This window comes from Panulirus ornatus, chromosome 2 (assembly GCF_036320965.1).
Source record: "Panulirus ornatus isolate Po-2019 chromosome 2, ASM3632096v1, whole genome shotgun sequence".
Classification (NCBI taxonomy): Eukaryota; Metazoa; Arthropoda; class Malacostraca; order Decapoda; family Palinuridae; genus Panulirus; species Panulirus ornatus.
Genome location: NC_092225.1, coordinates 88,057,081 through 88,075,379, shown reverse-complemented (window position 1 = coordinate 88,075,379; position 18,299 = coordinate 88,057,081). Strand labels below are relative to the sequence as shown.

At 43.7% G+C, this 18,299-nt stretch overlaps 1 protein-coding gene across 1 annotated transcript; it reads right to left on the bottom strand.

The window, feature by feature from the left end:
• Nucleotides 1-634: 634 nt before the first annotated feature.
• LOC139753035 (uncharacterized) lies at nucleotides 635-15,175 on the bottom strand. The gene is given in 4 exon segments (XM_071669146.1): nucleotides 635-1,207; nucleotides 3,305-4,110; nucleotides 4,112-4,825; nucleotides 14,484-15,175. Coding segments are annotated over 4 exon segments (1,656 nt in total). The 5' UTR covers nucleotides 14,493-15,175; the 3' UTR covers nucleotides 635-1,080.
• Nucleotides 15,176-18,299: the final 3,124 nt, after the last annotated feature.

Below are 18,299 nucleotides of genomic sequence, written 5' to 3'. Positions count from 1 at the left end.
TTGTCCGTCTCTTCTTCGTCTGTCCCTTCATTTCGTCCTCTTCCACCCGTCACATACCTCATCACGTTTTCCTTTTCATTCTCACCTTCCAAAATCCTCACCTCTTCAGTCCCTTTGTCTCGCCACTTCATCCGCAGTCGTGCATCCTGTATCCACCACCTACGTTTCCATGATAATAATGATACCACACATTCCTACTGGAGGTACAAAGTAGTTCAGAGGACTACAGAGGAATTCATAGAGCAGCGGACCATTGGTTTGTATTGATGGTACAGATGGTTCAGAGAGGAAGACCTGGTTTGATAGGACAAGGTGGCCTCGGTGTATTTAGATTGACGCTGGTGAAGTTTATGTGTCTAATATGTAAGGAGGTGTGGACAGGCAGAGTTGGAGGAGAGGACACTGTATGAAGACGTTGCTATACAATGGAATGGATTACTTATAGATAGAATGATGTAGAGATATCATTACTTCCAGGTTCTACCTGTTTTAACATAATCTTGTAAATAGTTTTAGTTTAAACTATGATAAAACTTGTATAACTATTGATGACATGACTTATATATATATATATATATATATATATATATATATATATATATATATATATATAATGATAATAATGGTGCAAAAGTGTTCTCAAACATCGGTACAAATCAGGAGTTTGTTTATGTTTACTCTCCTCACTCAGCTTGTCTCATTATTTCATATTATTGTCAACATCACAAGTGTAGTCTGTGCAAAGACGTCGGCACCAGTGTCGTTGAGACATCATCTGAGTGAGGATATCAGCTGCGAGACATCACCATTTGTGGGAGACGATCAGATGCAAGAGAGACATCAGTAGCGAGACCAGATGTGAGAAAGACATCACCATTTGTGGGAGACGATCAGCTGTGAGAGAGACATCAGTGGCGTGAGAGAGACATCAGTAGCAAGACCAGATGTGAGAGACGATCAGCTGCGTGAGAGACATCAGGTGGGAGAGACCTCGGCTCAGAGAGACAAGATTTGAAGGAGGATCAGTTGTTAAAGGGGCGTCAGTTGCAGGAGGAGACTCCAGGCTGGTGTTCCCTGACGTCACTTGACCGTGCAGGTGTTGGCCTCCCGCACACAGCTGATTGGTCTGCCCTCCAGCCTGAGGCTGGTGACCTCGTCCATCAGCTGACCTGACCTCTCCGCCCCCAGCAGGGTTGCCAAGCCGGCCCTAGAAAGATGCATCACTTCATTAATACAAGTCCAACATAGGCTCTCTTGATTCATTATGAGCATCTGTGAAAGTTAAAGATTCGTTATATTAAGTTTACTTAACTGCTTACTGGTTCGCAGTTTCCTGCGTTGGCGAGGTAGCGCCGCCACTAACACACGAAAAACGGCATCATTTGCTCACATTCGCTCTCTCGCTGTCATGTATAATGTACCGAATCCAGAGTCTCCCTCTCCTCATCCAAACACCTTAGCCATTTCCGTGGTTTCCCCTGGCCACTTCGTATGACCTAGTTCAGCTCGTTGATAGCACGTCGCCCCCTGTATACCACATCACTCCAAATTCGCTCTATCCCATACACGCCTCACACACTCCTGCATACTCAGGACTAGTAACTCATAGCATCTCTCACTCCATTCCTCCATCTCGTCCTCGGCATCTCCCTTCTCCTTGTTCCCTTCACCTCTGACATGTTTAGTCTTTGTCAATCTTTTCTCACTCATATATGTAAACCATTGCGACATCACTCTTCGGCTCACTCAGCTATACTCTCGTCTTACTCCCACACCTTTCTCTCACTCTCTCATTTCTTATTGGACCAAGCAATATACTTACGCTACCAACACCTCAGGCATGTCATTTCTAACACATCCTACCCCCCTCCACACTTTTTCATTCAGAGTCCACACCTCACGTCCACCATCACCCGTACCCATCTATGACGCCACAGATATGTTCGTAGCATCTTGCACAAGAACTTGTCTTTATACAGTAGCGCTCTACGAGCATTCTGCCAATTCCCGCAGCAATCCTCCGGTGGAAAGCTACTAGAAGCAGTGAGGAGTTTATATTGAAATGGTAAGGCGTGTGTGCTAGTAGGAAGAGAGGAGAGGTTGTGTTGTTCCAGGTGAAGTTGGGTCTGCAATAAGTGTGTGTGATGCTGCCATGGCTGTTTAATCTGTTTGCGGATGGAGTCATGTTGGGTGTGGGAGGCGAGTCAGTCGCTGATTGCGGATGACGCAGTTTAGTGGGCAAACTCGAGTGAGAAATTGTAGAAGCTGGTGTTTGTGTTGAGAAGGGTGTGTGAGAGGAAAAACGTGAATGTTACTGTGAGTAAGAGTGAGATTATTAAGTTTATCACGGGAGGTAGAGACAGTTTGCTTGGTGTGTGAGTTGGAATGAGAGAACCAGCAGAAAGTGGAGGGCTTTAGGTCTCCTTCTTGGTCTCTGCCTTCTCTTTCCTCTTCACTCACATGGAGACTCATAGTGAGTCTCTCTCCATTATTTCTACGTGACCGAACCATTGCAGCTCACCTTGGATGCCCTTGTTAGTCAGACTGCGCTACCATACCTCTGACGCAGTCATTCCTTGTACAGTCAATCCCTTTACACCATATGATGTCCTCAGACATTTCATTTGTAACACATCCATCCTTCTCTCCTTTGCGTTCAAGACTCAAGACGCATCCAAACAACACCGTCGGGACCAGTCAACCTTCAGACATACCCGTCTGTATCCTTACGAACCCTAACCTCTCTTTCCACACGCCCCCAAGTCCATCTTATGACTTCCTTCATCCCCTATTGTTCCATCCACTGCCAAGTATGCTCCCAGTTATCTACAGCAGTTTCTCCCTCAGGTCCTCCCTGTTCAAACACATACCCTCCTTTCTCTTCCCTTTGGTACACCTGATTACATCACTGTTGTTCTTACTGAATCTCAACTTTCTCTTTCCAGTCATTCCTAAACTCTGACACCAGTTTCTGGGTTTCCTCTCTGGGATCTAACACTAAAGTCGTGTCATGTGAAACAACAACAATTGATTCAGCACCCTTTCCATAAACAGGTTAAGCATCACAAACCCCTCGTACAGACCCATCTTCACTAGGAACCACTCAGCCTCCTCACTTCCTACTCGCACACACGCCTTACTCTTCATAAAGGCTCACTTCATTTAGTAGTCTATCTTCCACAAGAGCTGCTAATGTAGTACAGAAAAAAGTCCAGTTTTTGTTATCACTTCTAGACATACAGTACTTTGCCTTCAGGCCCATCCCACACTACATCTGCGAATATAGATAGTAAAAGCATCTTACACAGCCATTCCCTGGATGAGGTCGTGGTCGCTATGGGTGTGGGCGACGGCGTAGTCGAAGAACGAACACCTGACGCACCCGAAGTCGCGATTGTGTTCCCGCCACAGCGAGTTGAGTCCCTGGGCCAGGTCGTCCGAGTCGTCCATGTGTGCAGATAAGGACCTCTTAGATTTGTACTTGTCGTCTGCGTCGCCCAGCATGCTGTAGATGGAGTGGACAATACCAGGCACATCCGAGAGATCCATGAAGGTGAGGTCGTTCAGCGCGCGTTTTGCCGCCTCTGTGGTGACGATGACGCGGTAGGCGAGGAAGGCCAGCAACACAGCAGCCCCGAGGCCTCCCAGGATAAGGTACGGGTCCAGGTATACTCCAGCGGCGTATCCTCCAGACGAGTAGCCTTGCATCCCGTAGGAGGAGTAGTCGTCGTAAGCGCCGTAGCCCCCGTACCCTCCGCCACCAACGTTGTAACCACTGTGGCCGTAACCATCGTCGTGGTCGTTATAACCGTTCCTGCCCATGAACGAGCGACCCTCCGCAGCGGAGGACCGACCTGGAAACCCGTTCAGCACAAAGTCAAGTCCCTTGGCCGCCATGGGACTTGTCTTGGCCAACATGAGCTTGAACTTTTCCAGCTCATCTTTCGTGACGAAGTTGCCGGCCACCTTCAGTACATGACCGACGAACTGGCGCATGGCTTTCCAGGCTGAGTCTCTCACGATGCCGCCCAGGGTGGATGCCAGGCTGCCGCCCAGCATTCTGCCGGCGGTCAGGCTCTCGAAGTGGTCGAAGATCGGCTGCATTTGGTCAGGCGAGGTACTCTGCCAGCCCCGGGTCCACCCTCTTCCCTACGGCGTGAAGGAAATTCACCCTGTCGCCAAGATCAAGTATCTTCTTGATGAGGTCTAGCGGCAGCTTCTCCGTTATATCTTGCACTTGGTACTCATGGTCTAGCCAGTTGGTGTAGCTCAGAGCCATGGACTTGAACTGCCCCCAGGCATTGCCTCGAATGCCGTCCAGATACCTGAGTATAGGAGATTTGGCGCTAACGTTACCGTCTGCCGCAGGAGGAGACCCGTTCATCGGTACGAGCGGCAGGAAGGTCATGTTACTGATCTCCTTCAGAATTTCATTGAGAGGAGCTACATGCTTCTGGTCGATTCTCATCGGACCTTTCTTCTTGGCGAATGAGTCTGCTTGACCTTCGATGTCGCTCTGGCCGAGCTCGAACAGGCTTCCTATGACGCTGTTTTCCGTGTTGGCTCTGGAGTAGTGGACGACGGTGGCAGATGTGGTGGAGTGAGGGAGCTGGGTATTGAGGGAGCTGTGGTTGGTGTCGTGGAAAATCTCTGCCGGACGTGACGCACCGTCTCCGACCTTCCTGCCACTGGGACGGCTGGAGAGCTGGTCTCTCATTTCATATAGTGACCCGATGTGTGACCTGAGCAACCCAAGTGGGTTCAGTGCTAAGGTCTGGCTGTCCACCGCCAGCAGCACTACCATCACTTGCCACACTGACAACATCTGAAATACGAGAGAGAATGTGTATCAGTCGTTGTGGACGCATGAGGGAAAAAAGCTCGTATATGGTAAGGTAATATATGTTTTCTTAAGTATTTATTGAAAATGGGTTTTCATAGTGAGGTATATACCACAACAGTTGTAAATGTGGACACACTCTGATGAGTCTCGTAAACATGGACGATTTGAAGTTGTGAGAAATATATATTTTTCTTAAGATTTCTATCTAATGAGATATATTTGGCTTGGGCAACACATCACTTTCGAACTGAATTAATCATGTTAGTCTGCAAATACTTTGATCATCGTATGTGTCATACAGCAAACACACAAGGCTTAGCGAGCGAGGCTTAACATTACACAACATGGTGTGTATTAAAGATCTCTCTCTCTCTCTCTCTCTCTCTCTCTCTCTCTCTCTCTCTCTCTGCTCATATCCTTCAAGGTCTTCTTACTGTGAGCAGTACGCGCTAAATCTTCCATATTGAATCGTCTCGTCGTACATACTCATGTTCATTATCCTGAGACAGTTATGGTTTCAAGCGACGACGGTGAACGTTGCCTGGTTCCCTGACACCAGAAAAAACGGTAGAGTTATGGTTCGAGTTCCTTGTATTTTTTCGACCTTGTTGAACGCTCCAGTCAAGGACACACGTCCATATCAAGGCCGGGCCTTACGTGAAATACAGAGGTTAATGAAAGGGAGGGAGAAAGAGACAACGAAGAGGATTTACGAATTTATTAGGTGAACAACCTGTCTGGCTTTTCAAGTAAATCTTTTATTTAGAATATGTAGTCTGAATAACATCCTTGAAGATGAAAAAGACAAGACGATAATCCTTTAAGTTAAGAAACGGTTCTACTTATATTTCCCGTCGTAATACAATACAGAAAATGAAGGAAGATTTAGATATATCAAAGAAAACAATTTCGTTGCCCCGGAAAGGGGAAACTCTTCTACATTATATGTACTTTATATACGGATATTATAGAACTATAATTTGTTTCCTTCTTGATGAAGACCTAGATTCACTTAGATGGCCCCACATGCTACATAAGTTCCGGGTTAATTTACAGACAAATATTCATTGCACATTTTTTTTTCTTTTTTTTCTTTTTTAAGTTAAGTGGGCCAAAAAATTTTCGTTTCGTCTCGAACCCCACCAACGGTGGTCGTAGGGGTAAGGAGAGGAAGGTATTCTATATAATACACAGCAGGAGTGTGAGGTAAGGCTGAGGCAACATATCAGCCATAAACCTCATATTAAATAGTGATTAGTGCGTAAACTAATTTGTGATTGCACAATGATTTACCATGAGATTGTTTATACAGCTTTGAAAAATCGAATATGATAATATTACCTGACATTATTTCCCTGATATACAAGGTAGCGGCTGAGAACTGGACATTATAACTCAAAAAAAGAAGTTGATACTAAACATTTGTCAACAATATGTTAGAGAGAGACGCTGGACTCGTTAACCATCAAACTTGTCCATTGGAGTCAATGTTTGCAACACTCGTTTCTCTGGACGAACTTTTCTTGCGTTGTTGTGGCGGTTTAGTGTGTGTGTGTGTGTGTGTGTCGTATCGTAGTTGATGATAATCACAAATATAAACTCAAATGAAAGACAAAAGAGCCAGCAAACATCGCTCGTTATCATAATTTACATAATCGACAGATTATTCCATAAAAGTAGACCGAGGATGGGGAAAAAAAGTTCCCCAAGAACAAATTGATTTGACACTGATGGTCAAGTGTGGCAGTTTATATTGAGATGTTATTCTCGTTTTTATGGAACTCATCTTAATTATGAAAATTGAGGCTTAAGAAGCTTCTGTCACTAAGCTCATACAGCGATTAACACACGTAGGAATGGTTGTCAGGTGGTAACCTTATATGCGTTTTCTTTATTACCTGCACACACACACACACACACACACACACACACACACACACACACACACATTTAAAAGATTAGTATCATTATGAAAAAATGACTCTGCCTGATGGTCATGCTGTTTGATGAGACATGTCATGAACACTACGATTAATATTAGAGGAAAACTCAGACACTTAAAGACTATTTTGTATTTTCTCAAAATTCATATTCAATTTTCACTCCTTCCTCACGTTTTCCTTCCACTGAATCATCATCAACAAGTACTACTAAGATGGTTCCCTGTATGAGTAACAAACGCCGCTGATCCAGCACTTGGCAAATGCTTCTACATTTTCCGTGATGCCTGGGGCCCAGCTCTGTGGCGCGGCCTACATTCAAACAGGGAACATATTAACCCAATGATACTGGATTGTGATAACGGGTAAAGACTTTGGTGGTTTGGGTAGATGATACTGATTAGAGTTAAGAATCTTACCTGATAATAGAAGATGGTCTTTGTATGGTCAGTTTTTTATGGACAGTTGTATTACTGATTGTCTCGCTGACCAAACGTAGAGATGCATATTATACTTTGGTCCTAATGTGGCATGTGAACAGCTTACTGTCTTATCTACCCATGTAATTGTATGCACTGCGGATAGTATATATATATATATATATATATATATATATATATATATATCCCCTTTTCATTCTCTCATACTATTCGCCATTTCCCGCGTTAGCAAGGTAGCGTTAAGAACAGAGGACTGGACCTTTGAGGGAATATCCTCACCTGGCCCCCTTCTCTGTTCCTTCTTTTGGAAAATTAAAAAAAAAAAACGAGAGGGGAGGATTTCCAGCCCTTCGCTCCCTTCCCTTTTAGCCGCCTTCTACGACACGCAGGGAATACGTGGGAAGTATTCTTTCTCCCCTATCCCCAGGGATGATATATATATATATATATATGTGTGTGTGTGTGTGTGTGTGTGTGTGTGTGTGTGTACAGAGGCAATCTCTGATAATTCATGAGTATACCACTACCATACATAAGCTTATACCACCACCATACATAAGTTTATACCACCACCATACATAAGGTTATACCACCACCATACATAAGCTTATACCACCACCATACATAAGGTTATACCACTACCATACATAAGCTTATACCACCACCATACATAAGGTTATACCACTACCATACATAAGCTTATACCACCACCATACATAAGGTTATACCACTACCATACATAAGGTTATACCACCACCATACATAAGGTTATACCACTACCATACATAAGGTTATACCACTACCATACATAAGTTTATACCACCACCATACATAAGGTTATACCACCACCATACATAAGGTTATACCACCACCATACATAAGGTTATACCACCACCATACATAAGCTTATACCACCACCATACATAAGGTTATACCACCACCATACATAAGGTTATACCACCACCATACATAAGGTTATACCACCACCATACATAAGGTTATACCACCACCATACATAAGGGTATACCACCACCATACATAAGGTTATACCACTACCATACATAAGGTTATACCACCACCATACATAAGGTTATACCACTACCATACATAAGGTTATACCACCACCATACATAAGCTTATACCACCACCATACATAAGGTTATACCACCACCATACATAAGGTTATACCACTACCATACATAAGCTTATACCACCACCATACATAAGGTTATACCACAACCATACATAAGGTTATACCACTACCATACATAAGGGTATACCACCACCATAAGGTTACCACCACCATACATAAGGTTATACCACCACCATACATAAGGTTATACCACTACCATACATAAGGGTATACCACCACCATACATAAGGGTATACCACCACCATATGAGGATGGGTTATACAACGTTTCGTCCCAGAAGATTTGGCTTATCCAGTCCAGTTTCAGGTTTGAGATTCATGTTTCCTCTGCCACCTTCCCCCCTGTGATGAGGGTTTTGCATGGAGGAACAGGTGGAGTGGGTCGTGCTAGACCATCGTCCGGCGCTGTGTGTGTGTGTGTGTGTGTGTGTGTGGCGGATGTGGTCATTGTCACAACTCGTATACAGCAATATTTTGCTTCCCACTTCTCGTAGCTTCTACGAAACAAAGAACGGCCTCTCCTGACCCAGTTCCTGAAATGTAGGATTAGTTCCTTCCTCAAGCCCTCTCCTGGTGGAGAAGAGATGTAGGCGAATCCCAGCCTTGCCTTCGTTTGGAGGAGTGTATACTCCACCTCGGTTCCTCACCTCACCACAGTTGACCCCCTCCTCACCCAGTTCCTAAAGTTTTGGATCATTTCCCTCCTCAAACCCACTCCTGATGGAGTAGAAGTTTGGGAGGACCTCAGTCTTGCCTTCGTCTGGAGGGGTGTATACGCCACCCCAAGTTCCTCGCTTCACCAAAGGACACCCACAGTTGGCCTCGATGTCGACCTCGAACTAGCAAGACCCGCTGTCCGTTCTGCACCTCATCACCTGAAGACAGTAATCATATCCAGGTTCGACACCCCCTCCTCCTCCTCCTCCTCTCCCACCCCATACTTCCAGAGCTCCGCCCCGACGCCCCACGGCATCATCAGAGCGGGCACGGGGCCCAGCACGGGTCGTCCAGCCATCGCTGGAACTAACTGTGATCTTTGCTCAAGGCTGTGGCCGGGACTTGCCGCAATCTCTCTCTCCCTCTCTCTCTCTCTCTCTATGCCTGGAAACGTCTCTACCGTAAGATTTATCCTCGTGCTTTTGAGGGGCCTCTGTCCTCACCACTGCTGGATGCTCATTGAGAGGTGTTAACGTACGTGTAAGTATCGGGAAATAGTCACGTGTGAGGAATAAGCGCGGCGCTGTGGCCAGCCTGGTTAATGTGTGTCACAGCTTGAGGGCCAACATGCTGCTGACCGAGGTAGGACTCCACCCTCCTCCACACACACACACACACACACACACACACACACACACACACACACACACACACACCTGGTGTGAGGCAGCTGGGGAGGTTCAACAATGGTCTTCAGTAAAAATCTGCAGAGTTTTGGTCACGTCAGCTGAGCGAGTGTGGTATAACGTGTGTAACACCTTTGGTAGTTTGTTTATATTCCGGGGTTTATTAGGAAGCAGTTTATGAAGGAAGATGAGAAAAAAAATGAATACATTTATATGTGATTACCAAAGATTAAAGACATATAATTTTCCAGTTTATGCAATCATAAATGCTGCTTGTAACTCGCACACACACACACACACACACACACACACACACACACACACACACACACACACACACACAGCAGAACAAAGACGAGTTATTCGATGAGATCACAAGGTCAAAGACGGATGACGTATTCTTGCAAGAGAGATGGCCAGTGACCTAGTCCGACCCAGCAACGTTAGAGTGGAGCAGGAAGCGGCAAGATGCAGGTGAGTGATGATGACACCACGTGAGAACTGGTGTGGAGGAGCACCTCCACTCTATAATGTGATACTCGAGTTACTTAACTGGCGTGGGAGGTATACTGAGGTCATGAACGTCGAGTGGATAAGAACGACGAGAAAATATGATACTTGAAAAAGACAAGTTGTTTCTTGGTTATTTTCAGAACGGTGGCCTGAAGAGAGACAAGCTTGCGTAAGTTGAAGACTTTAGTAAAGCCGCTCTTGTATAAGGGAGGTCAAGGGAGGGGAGAGAGAGAGAGAAGAACAAGACCACTAAAATGAGGAGAGATAAAGAAAACGACGGATAAACACCTACATCAGACGGAGGTGAGGGCAGAAGATCGACCAGTGGAAGAACAGGTGTGGTATATACACACACAAGCAGATAGTCTGGTAGTGCAAGGAACGGGAACTGGAATCAAGAGGTCAACATCGGAAAGGTCGATTCATATGAGAACAGGAATTTAGACGAAGCTCAACGGGCAGGTGGCTTACAGTTGATTATAATTGAGTGGGTCTCAGTAGGAAGGATTAAACAAGGAAGAGGCGGGAGGTCTGGCCGTTCAAACACGAACACATAGTAGCAAGGCAGCAAAGAGAAGACAGGAGTAGGAGAAGGTCTGGACCTCCTAGCTTGTGGTAACCTAACCTTCCAGAAGACGGTGGTGGATGATGGTCCCTCCAGACTGTATATAATGGGAATCAACACAGTAAGGGGAGGCAGGATTTACATTCTGGATAAACATACGATTCTTAGAGACGATGTGGTTAACTTGATCTAATTATCGATGTTGACAGTAAAAGTACTTCGTGGATTGCAAGGGAATTCAAACAGCAATGGACCATTTGATCCTTTCGAGACTCTATCATAGAGTGGAAGAGATCAGAAACTCATAGATTAGGATGGTATAAGAGGAGAAAGAGATGCTGATGTTTCAAAGAGAAATGCCTGTAAACTTGTATAGGAATCGGAGGAGACGAAGGAAGGGGATACTTGATAAGGATAATACATTTTCGAGGAATACTGATTGGAAAGCGTCATTCCATGGTCAGAGTATTCGAGTGTGTTGCAAGGAGTTATGTTGCATGTGTAAAGATGTCGCTAGATGGGTGTCAGTATTAGGAGAATAAACTGTGGTGAGGAAATGTAAAGAAAAGAGACTCTTCAGCATGCCAAAAGGCAATTGAAAGTAGAGAGGATCTGTGTTGAAGATGTGAACACTATTGCCAGCCATCGTTTGAATGGTATAACAGAGAAAAGATTATGTGGAATGAAATTGGGAAGAGAGAGAAACAGCTGAGAATTTTCGAAAGTAGATAATTCTAAACAGTTTCCTAAGCTTAACAGAAACAAATTATGAAAAGAAATTGAAGGGTCAGGTGAGGAACTGATTAAGTTCCAAAATGTATTCTCAGTTGATAAAACATCACCTCTAGTACCACGACGACAGGGTAGAAGAGAAGTCAGTGAGCTCACCAGACGAAGTGTGAAAAGGTACATGACGGATTTTGGAGAGTGGTAGGGAGCACACAGCTTTGACGTTATGACCCCTCGAGTACTCAATGTGTGTAGGGTAACAGGACAGATCACTTGAGGTATGCAACACTACTTTCCTGAGGTGGGATTGGTACAAAGATGACACAGATTAGGTAATGTCTTACCAGTTTACGTCAAAGACAGTAGTGAAAGCGCTCACGTATAGGACCAATATCATCGATAAAAGCACAGGCTGTAAACTAATGGAGAAGGTAACTAGAAAGTGAATCGATGTCTACACGCAAAGAATACAAGAAAAAAAAAAAGAGCAACGCATCATGCGACACTGATTCCGAGAAAAGAGATTTTGTACTGAGAATCATCTAGACTTGCCATAGACGAAGAGGTACTCTAGATAAATGAGATATATGGACTTGCAGCACCAGAATTCGTTTGACACTGCCCGACATGGGTCTGGTAACAAGCTGTACATACCTAGAAAGACAGAGGAGTTGGGATAATCCTTTTGGGATCGGCAACTGTCTAAATGCGAGGGAACAAGAGACACAGATCAGGGACGCCGGTTCAAATTGGGTTATTCCACCAGTGGTGTTCCACAAGGATTAGTCTTATGGCCGCTGTTAATCTACGTAAATCACTTTTCCAGAAGAAATTGAATCGTATCGGAAGATATTTATTGATGTCTAAATCTCTGAGAAGAAATAAAGAGTATTACGTAATCCACTAACCTACACACAGACTTGGGGCTTAGCATTGGCTAGATACAAGTTCCATGAAATTCAAATTAGATATGAAATGGTGAGGAAGATGTGGCTCAGTGGCATAAGACAGACTATAATTGGCATCTTGCAAGGTGGGTCGCTGTCGCTAATGATCTTTGTCATTGACGCAACGCATAACTCTAAGTACTCGGTCCATCAATCTTGCGGTGAGGCACTTACAGGAATCGTCCCGCCAGAGGAACTTAAAGTGTTGGTGTAATACCGAACCTTTCACGAAGAAAACGATAGTTACGAGAATTTTCAGGGAAGTACATCATCCTCTGGTGAATATCAATATTGACCTCAAGGTTATGGACGAAAGGATCTTAGAAGAAAATAATAATATAACATTTCAAACCCATAGTATATATCATCATTTTGGTTACCCCCAGCTGTATAGAGGAAGACAGATTAGCAGGTGTGGGTCCAAAGAGTAGCGACAGAAATTGTACGTAACATAGGTGAGGAAAGGAAGATGTCAGCAGTTATGGACTTATGAACCTTAGAGGAGAGTGACAATGGGGAGATGATCAGTCAAAGCTTTAAGGTTCCACACCTGGATCTGACGATGGTAGCATGGGTCTGTTTTCTTGTGATGAGGAGGAACGAATCAACAGTAGAGGATAACAGACGTGTGGAGAACCAGGAGAGATGTGAGCAAATCATGGTACAGTTATAAACATTGGACAAGTGGAAGAAGCAGCTGGAGAAGTCTTGAATGTTGGGAACATAAAGGTATTCAAGAGAAAGCATGTTAGGATAGACCTCAAATGCCCTTCAACATAAGCATAATTAAGTAAACACACACTGACCATACGTCACCATCGGCCAGCCCAGTCGAGATAGTCTTGACCATGTCTTCTTTACTACTACATACAGGGGTGTATGTGCATTCACGCATGTTGGTGAAGACAACATACGTATATAAGAGATTAAGAAACGAGACACCACGATTGTAAAACTCTTCCCCTATGACACGCAAATAGTAATCACAAATGTTAATCAGACTCACAAATTTCTTCACATAAAGTCGAAAAACCCGAAACATTTTCTGCGAGCAGATTACTAGCCAGTAGTGTAATTAATGTGAGACGTCTTAGGGCAGCTTGTGACCCTTTTATTCAAAGTCCTGCACCCTCGTCTCCACACTCTACCTGCAATTCAGGATGTCTGCATTTTGATTACTCATGGATGATTACAAACGGTCTGGTAATTGGCTATCCTTAAGGTAGGTGGTTTATGTCTGCTTGAATTAAGACCGTACCGTCGTGCTCAAGGGCCAGACTATCTTAGCTCAGGAAGAGAAAATACCGTAAGGTGTGAATGATAAACTGGCTTCAGAACGGGTTGAAGGCCGGGTCACAACGTTCAGTGTATACAGTACTGGCACCATGATGCAATGGATGTAACGATTCATGAAGACCGAATCCTTCAGCTCGTTGCCATGTTACTCAGATCTGTACAGGTAAACAAACAACCAGCAGTGAGAACTACCCTCTTGTTTTTTTTAGGTAGCTGACGTAAGAAGCGTTCGGTCAGGGAACTGTATTGTATTACCCGAAATGAACATGTAATATTGTCTACATGTCAAAGGCGATGAGGTGGCGAGAATGTATGTATATGGGATCCTCTCATCGAGACTTATCAGTTGATTGTATATAGCTTATTTCACCATGACTACTTCGTTAGGTATAGTGGAGATGGATTAACATTATGAAGAATTTACAAATATTTACGATCCAGTTGGTAACAAGAATAAGGAATGATAAGTCATAAAGTATGCAACAAAATGCCAAAAAAAAAAAACCGTTTAACATCCACGATGACCAATGAAGGAATATCAAAGGCATTTAAAAAAAGTATTACACTCTCCGGTCCCAGTTACACCCAGATGTGTCTTCCAGCTGCCTGTGCAAGTGTACTAAGAGAGACTCATGATCCTTTCTAGTAAGTTTTACGTTCTGGATAATAACTGAACGTAAGAGCGTACAAAACATCCTTGAACTGTTCCACTTACCTTCATCATAAATATGGGTTCTGCTCCGCGGAGATGATAGTAGGAAACTTGCGGATACGGACGCGGGTTCTTGCGTACTGCAGTTGGCGCGAGTCAAAAACTTGCATTCACGTTAGTTGCCTCGACATACGTCGCCTGCTAGCCAACTTGTGGTCCCCATCAGCATTGTCTCGGAAGATTCACCCTCACTGGTTTTCATGGGGGTTGTACATGGGCTTCCTCGTCGTCCCTTTCGTAAATTTCAGCAGCGCAGAGGAAACTGGTTAAGGGGCTCTTGCCGGCAGCAGTTGATACAAACTGTAGATCTACAGCTTCAGCTACATTGAAGACTTGTACACGTCTCCATGAGCATCTGTGGCAAAATGTAATATCTTACTGTCAAGCTGAAGGTACGAGAAGTAACCCTCACTGTCAGCAAGCAGCAGGAAGAATATGTAATCCACACTACCAACCACTAGAAGTCGGTAGTAACTAAGCTAGGCTAGGCTATAGACGAGCCAGTAAACCTTCACAAGGCTAGGCTAGACTGTTAGACGAGCCAGTAAACCTTCACAGTTAGCCATGGACACTTAGAAATCCATTTGTGTCAGCAGTAATCCTGGAAGTCAGTCAAGTCGGAGATGAACATTAGGCGGAGGGAGGAAGCGATGAGGTTCTGACCAGCGACGGAGGTAGAATGACCCGCTTCCTCACAGCCGACTCAGCATGGCCACACTGGCTCGCCAGCCAGCCAGCCAGCCACCCGCTCATCCGCGCGGGACACCCTTCTTGGGTCCTAGGTAAAAACATGAACTGTTTAACCTGCCGTTGAAGTCGTAATTCGACATTGGTTTAAGTAACCGCATCAGTTTTCGAATAGTATGTCTGGTTGGTGAAGGGAGTGACATTTTAATCGTTCGCGGTCTGATTGGTGTTTAGGTAACATCGCCGCTAGGTTTCAGTTAGCGAATTTATGTTGACTTTTGATTTAGTAACTGTTTTCCCCATATTACGGAATATTTTGATGAATTTGCTTGGATGGTATGTAGTTTTCTTTGTGATATCAAATACCGTTAAAAAAGAGAGAGAGATTCAAGAACTTGTAATGGTGTGAATCCTGTTTTAAGAATCGCAATCGCTGATTCTGTAAAAGCAGGTTTGGAATTTCTTTTTGATGTTAGCTGAGACGGCACGTGTAGCTGAGGCCTTAATCAAGGCCATCCATTACTAACTACGTCGCTTAGTTATGTGTCAACTGACGGTTATATTCCTTTCTTGTATCTCCCCTGATGATGTGATTATTACACGAAAGTGCGCTTGGGAATTTATCGTGTTTCATATCCCAAATGGCGTCGTAGCTACGTCTGTTCGTTGTATATCAACTGACTGTTATATTTTTGTATCTCCCCTGATGGTGTGATTATTACACGAAAGTGCACTTGGGAACTTATCGTGTTTCATTTTTCCCATGGACTCATAGGGATATACTTGATCACGCGCAAAATTATGATCCTTTCCAATATATATATATATATATATATATATATATATATATATATATATATATAAACTAATATGTTTTTCGCTTACTGACCCGCCATGGGAGATGGAAGAGGACGAATATGACGTATGTATGTGATCGATAGCTTCTCTGGACATCAAATATTTCATCTTCCACAGAAGATATTTCTATATCTATGCGTAAATATGGTCGTCACTAAATAGCCAAGCATGTAAGTCATATGGGGACACAGGGATACAAACACTCGTTGGTAACCAGGCAAGGTTAGGTTTTATTTGTGGCTAGGCTGTAATGTTATCATAAACATTACTATTGCATTGTGATTCCTACGAAAATGTTTCGGTAATATCTCTCTCTCATGCCTGAAATCCGTTTCTAATGAACATAGGATTGATCATCATTCAGAGCAGCAACGGTTAGAAACAGTTTGGCGTTCCCGGTAAGACATGCGGGAAAAATTTGCTCGCTAGCCTAGTCCATCTGTCAAAAATTTCATTGTTGGTAGATGGCAATCCCTCCCTAATAGCTGCGTAAATATTGTTGGACGTGTGGTATTAGTAAATACACAAGCACATCAAAAGACAAAACCTGGACTTGAGGTGAAATCTGAAGGGTTCTGATACCTTCTGGAGTTCGTGCCAATCACGATTCTTGTTATACTTAATTCACCACACAAGTCGAGGCACAGCTTTTCCTATATTTTGTCATGTATTGGCAAGCTATATCAACTTTTCTTCTTCGCCTTATCCTGAATCGAGATGAGTTAGAGAAGTGTTTATTTATAATTAGTAAGACTTTTAAGCGTATTTCTCTATGCCTTATTACAAAAATGCTCCCTGGTCAGCGAATGCACCAGTGTCTGTTGGCAAGGCGGGGGTTGGGAGGGGAGTGATCGTGCGGCCGGCAGCGCCGTGAGACGCACGGTAGCAACGGGATCATATGCCAAGCACCGCCAGCTGGTTACGCTGAAGTTTGTTTGTTTCTTTTGGTGCTTAAATTAGTGCTCAGCGGATCCTGTTATGATGATGCAAGCTTTGGGGAAGTTCGTAGCGACCGCGTAGGTAAGTGTACCGACATTTCGTTTAACCACTTCATCGTTAACCGTGGACTAAAGGTTGCAAGAGAGAAACACGTAAGGGAAGGTCATAACCATTGTGACCTATATTATATGTTCAGTCAAGGATGGAAGACTAGGGGTCGTTGTTCTTCTTAAATGAGTTCCATCTACGGACTTCGTTAACTTCGTTTACTTCATTAACATTTACGTAGACATTGTCGTTCCAGCAAGACTTGTCTGTGAGTTCCATATGATCCAGGTTTGTATACTGATAACATTATAGATGTAGTGGTTATAGTATATTGTTATCAGATAAGGTGAAGGGGTTGTCATTTTCCCGCGGGGTCTTGTCCACAGATAACCAGGTCTCTGATATGTTGTTAGGTGTTCCTGAAATGACCATTTGATCAGGGAATGTTACATCTTCTATCACCTCTCGACCGATTGCGTTCCTGATGTACACACACGCCACATCAAATACAGATGTGTGTGTGTGTGTGTGTGTGTGTGTGTGTGTAGTATCCTTAGAACCTCTCTTGTGGGGTTCTTGCAGCGACGAACCCCGTTGCCATGATTCTTTCGTTGGTTACGAGTAATGCTGTTAATGAAATGGACAAAATTAAAAAGTAATAGTTTATTATTCCAACAATACAGGTGTCATTTATATCATTATGGATGTTTGTGGTAAATCTTAACCTCCGCATATAAAGCGATGAGAAACTTTAAGTCATCGTGTTGTCATCTATTGCAAAGTAGATGGTCACATTTGATCACAGAAGACGAACAACGTGTGATATTCAAGTTCACAAACCACATAACACATTGCTGAGGAATGCGTTACAACACACAGAATCTCTGACTCATTATGTATCGCTGATGAATATATATATATATATATATATATATATATATATATATATATATGTATATATAAATATATAAAATATTCACATGTAACAAATGGCGAGTGAATATAGATGACATAAGTTATCATACGTCTGTATTGACACGACTTATGTTGTACGTACTCAGTGCCCTGGTATTAATGAGAGAGAGAGAGAGAGAGAGAGAGAGAGAGAGAGAGAGAGAGAGAGAGAGAGAGACTGAGAAAACATCTCAGCTGAGTAAGATATATCGGCTGAGAGAGAGAGAGAGAGACAGTGGCTGAGGGGAGATGAGAGCTACGATGCCATCAGCCATGAGAAATACCAGCAACGAAGACACATCAGCTGAGGAAGAGATGATCACGAAGGAGGAA